This window comes from Triticum aestivum, chromosome 3D (genome assembly GCF_018294505.1).
Source record: "Triticum aestivum cultivar Chinese Spring chromosome 3D, IWGSC CS RefSeq v2.1, whole genome shotgun sequence".
Lineage (NCBI taxonomy): Eukaryota > Viridiplantae > Streptophyta > Magnoliopsida > Poales > Poaceae > Triticum > Triticum aestivum.
This window is the reverse complement of record NC_057802.1, coordinates 166,171,883-166,176,611: the sequence shown is the minus strand read 5'-3', so window position 1 is coordinate 166,176,611 and position 4,729 is coordinate 166,171,883. Positions and strand designations below refer to the sequence as shown.

The 4,729-nt window shown below is 41.6% G+C and overlaps 1 protein-coding gene across 2 annotated transcripts; it reads right to left on the bottom strand.

Moving 5' to 3' along the window:
* Window positions 1-275: 275 nt before the first annotated feature.
* On the bottom strand, window positions 276-3,955 carry LOC123074438 (uncharacterized). 2 transcript variants are annotated; one of them, XM_044497288.1, is made up of 4 exons: window positions 3,894-3,955; window positions 1,371-2,663; window positions 1,172-1,256; window positions 276-521 (listed from the first exon to the last, which is right to left on the bottom strand). In XM_044497288.1, the coding sequence occupies exons 2-3, from the start codon at window positions 2,438-2,440 to the stop codon at window positions 1,199-1,201; spliced, it is 1,128 nt and encodes a 375-aa protein (XP_044353223.1). In that variant the 5' UTR covers window positions 2,441-2,663; window positions 3,894-3,955; the 3' UTR covers window positions 276-521; window positions 1,172-1,198. The 2 variants fall into 2 exon arrangements, with proteins under 2 accessions (XP_044353223.1, XP_044353222.1); XM_044497287.1 differs by having other exon boundaries at window positions 3,781-3,943.
* Window positions 3,956-4,729: the final 774 nt, after the last annotated feature.

Genomic DNA, 4,729 nt, shown 5'->3' with positions numbered 1-4,729 from the left:
TCCATACCAATTTTCTTTCGAACCTGGTCCAGCAAGAACATAGTGAATAGTTGTGGTGTTGCTGCCACTAGAGCACAACCAAATATGTTTGGACTACTTAGTGGGTTACACAATTGACACGTATTGTGACACAAAGATTTAAGTTCAAATGTGATTCATGCATTTGTGTGATAAAAAGAAGTGTTTCTGAGATTAGCATCATTTCTATGCTTATTTGTCGTAATAATTCCCTATGTCCAATAATACACCTCATGATCATGTAGGATATTCATATATAGCAAGCAATGTACTTATATCTTTCATGAGTGCTCAGTTTGTTTGTGCGCTACATGGCTACAAGTATTAAAGTTCATTTATTTGTCTCAAAGTAATGATAGGAACCGCGGGAATGAGTTGTTGTAACAAGGAAACGACGACAAAGGTATTTTTAAAATAATGAAGCTCTCCTTTCTTGTTCATTCATCTGTGTAAAACCCAGGAGAATTGAAATCCATTGACATGCTTCTTGCATCACTTTAAGCCTGCAAAACAAATACAAAAGGAGGTGTCAGATGAGACATCATCCAATCTATACCAAAGTTATCAAGCATAAAAAATAAGGCATCTAGACATAAAAGAAGGTCAGCAGCTACAATACCTTCAGCCCAGTAGGAAAATTAACCAACAGAATATCTACAATTACATTGTTTCATCGAGCACAATCATTTCGCTTTGTTCTGGTCGAAGAGCTAACAATACTACATGGTTTCTAGCACGATAAGTTACATGAATTTATCCCCCACACAAGTTATGGAAAGCACCTAGTGAGAAATATAAATACGTGTGACAACAATACCACAATGTTCCAAATAACACCCAGAGAAAGAAAACTTTCACATGATTACAACTCAAATTGTGGTATAGTAGTATCTTGGTCAAATTGCATACAAAGACATAAATGTACCAACATAGAAAGGGATACACGAATACTTAGTTGCATGAGAGAATATGAAGAAACCGGGCATCCTAATTCAATGGTTACCAGATATATCTTGAAAGGCAACTATAATAAGTACCACAAGAACAATCTCATGGAGCTGCTACTGAATTGGATGATTATGACTATTAAATTTTGTCAGACGGGAGTAGATCAAGGACACTATAATGGGGATTAATTGTGAGAAAACTGTACCCAATGGCGAAACTTTCTCTTAACCTTCTAGGTGAGCCATCCAGGCTTATACGCTTCCGCTTCAGAATATATCAGCCCTTTGTTCCTATAAGGACAAAATGAGAACATATTAGCCTAGCTTCTAAACAAGATGATACGATGAACAATTATGATAAGTTGATAACAAGAGAATAATGTGAGATAAAAAGAAATTACGTACCAAGCACGACGAATGCAACAAGTAATGATATGTTGGATGAGGCTATGAGGACCGGGGCTATATCCATAGATGCTACATTCGTCAACTGGTTCGGACCACTTGGCGGTACTGAGGTGGTATTGCACAAAGCGATGCTCCCTTGGTCCTTTGTAGATGATAGTTTCAGCAATGATAGTAGGCAATGCCTTAGAGGAGACACTCAGACTCCTTTCTCCGAGGAAGAGGGCATGCTTTCCAATGCTTCTTACCGGGGTAAACCTTCCCACAATAATATTCTCAAGGTTGTAAATCAAAATGGGTGATCGAGAATCATCAGTATGGCAAACAAGAAGGATGTTCGAGTCACATTCTACCAGATGATAACCATAGACAAGTTTATTTGTCGGGCATGTGGCAATTAACTTTGGCCGTGGTGGCGGCGAACCAACCTGCAAGGGTGGGTCAATCTGAAGAACTTGTGAACCATGAGATGCAGGATACTGCACCAAGTATAACTTGCCTTGACATGACAAAGCTTTCATGTTTAACGGAAGATCCCAGCTCGCCAAGATCCATTGCTTGTCTTGGGAGTTAGCATAGGCCAACTGTGATAAATGATGCAAGATAATCATGACGGTGGTGGTACCGTCATTGTTGCAGAAGACAGCAGTAGACATGCCATGTTTGAGGAGATAGCAGTAGCATAGGCCAAATGTGATCTCAGACTGTGTCACCACTTGTGTGAGGAGGGTGGAGAGTGGTGGGAGCTCAGTGATGTCACTAGTGAAAGGGTTGAGGAGGAGAATGGCGGAGTCCTCGTCCCTTTGGAGGAGGAGGAGGCCATTGATTGAGTCAAGAATGCAGTGGTTCTTGAACAACGGGAGCTTGACACGGACCAAGGTCCCCGTGTCGAGGTTGAGAAAGCGAACATACCCCCCGAGCTTGTAGTGGCCAGGGTGGAGACCATGACCCTCGGGCAACATCATCCAACGACGCGGGTGGAAACGAGGATCAGTGATGCCATGACCGCGTGGGCAAATAGTGATGTACCGCCAATTTTTGTACACAGCTCGAAGGCGAACATAGTCCATCAAGTCACCATCCAGAAGGTGCCAGGCTACCAGGAGAAGCAAATCGGCATGCAGTGATGACGCTCATGTAGAGTTGTAGGGTACCACCATGACATCATCTGACGTTACCACCATAGAGTGGCGGCGCTTCCTTGGGCACGCAGCCATGGCAGAAGGCATCACTATGTTCTGGAGTTGTTGTTCGGTTCACTAAGTACTGACGCTCATTAAATTCACGTGAACCCTATCACAATGGAGAAGCAATCAACATAAAATTAACATTCGAAATTAAAACATTCAAATATAAATATATTTTTGTAAAATAATTATTGTCTAATTGGAGAAGCATTCCACATAACCCAAACCTACAAACTAACTATGCATCCAAGAAAATTATGTTTCCAACCCATTATACTACTCATCAATGCTAAATACAATGAAAAATATTATATTTAAAAGAAAACACTAGAGCTAGGGTTTCCATGCATCTAATTCCACCAAATTTAAGATTCCAGCTAGAAAATAATTTGGGAGATAAGACAAAATACCTCTGGGAATATAAAGGAGTATAAATTCACAAATAACAACTAACTTGATCGGTCCTGAGAGAGGTCTGAGGGGGTGGGAGGGAAGGGGAGAGAGGAGGGCAACTGCTCTCACTCTTTGGGGGTGCGGGTTGGAAGGAAAGGATGCAATCGCCTTGGGGTTTGTGCGAATAGCACGCCACACGTGCCCGAGTAGGATATTATCCCTTTGTTATGTTATTAATGTAATTAGTTTTAATGAAATCAGTAACTAACAATGATTCATCAGTAACTAACAATGTGTAAATATTCATTGATGATGTATCCATTTCTATGAGTACCAGAGACGCCAACAAAAGGGGTGTATTCAAAGAGTAAAGGCGGAAGTTGAAGAGTAAAGGGCATGTCCAAAGAGGGGTGCAAGAACCAACATCCACTGCTAATTACCAATCATCATTAGCCTTAAAATGTATTAATTGGGGACTAATTAAACCCAACATTCCCCTAATCAAACACTAGTGCTAATCGAGTCAAACAACACTCCTCATCACACAAGGGTAAAATCCAAGTGATTCTTGTCCAAATGGAGAAAGAAAGACATTCAATAATAAGTAGTTTTTGTCTAAAATAATTCATGTCTAAATGGAGAAAAATTCAACTTAATCTAACCCATAAAAGCACACGAGTGTTTCCTTCCCAATATACTACTCACATCAATGCACATACGTCAAATTCCACCAAATAGATTTTAAGGTAGGTCTAGGGTTTCCACAAATAAAATTCCACCAAATTAGAAGATTTCATCTAAAGAAATCAATGAGAGATAGGGAAAAATACCTCTAGGGATACATAGGAGTAGAAATCCACAAACAAAACAACTAAATTTCTCGGATTTGAGAGGGATTTGACGAAGGGAGGGAGGACGAAGAAAGAGGAGGGCGAAAACTCACTCTTTGTGGGGGTAGGGGTGGGGAAGAGAATGTGGTCGCATTTGGCGTTGCGTGTGTGTGGGGGGGGAGGGAACCCATGGTCGCATAGGATACTTATCTGTTGGTTTTGGCATTAATGTAATTAATGTTGACGAAGATACGACACATCAACCTGGCTGTAAAGATGAGAACGACACCTTTCTAAGGAAGCATCATCCGACCCACTTTAGAAAGTCATGGGTAAGGTGGGAGATGCCTTTTCTAGCCCTAGCTTAGCCCACGAGGAGTAGCTAGCCTAGCAGTGGACCGGGCCGCCAAGGGACAGGAAAACACTTTGAAAGAGCTTGAATTCTTACCTTGTGTCAGACCCAGGGGCCAAGGGACAGACTTAGGTAGAGAGTTTCTATGGAGCGTAGGCCTCCCATAAGGTAATGGAGGCGTGCAATGGTCAAATAGGTCTAATGGATAAGCTACATAATAGATCCATTGGTTGTCTTCCCCGGCAACATGCTCGATGTGATAGCATCGTCCTTTGTAATGATCAAGACTGGTAAGTCCATCAGTTCAAACAGTTGTCCATGTACAAGTAGAAGATTCGACGGCTACTGCAGCCCCTCCTTCTTCGGGCAGAACCCCAGGTTGAGGACTTACTCAAAATGATGCAAAGAAATTAGTATCCATAGTTTTTCACTTTTGCCGGTCGGCGCCAGTCTTTCCTGCTGTGAATTTCCAAGGCCGAGGAGAGATAATTTCGATGGATATAATAAGTCTCGCTTGGGATATTTAATGCTAGATTATTGATATATAGACACACACACACACACACACACTAGATCATTGATGGCGCGCCTTGCCGC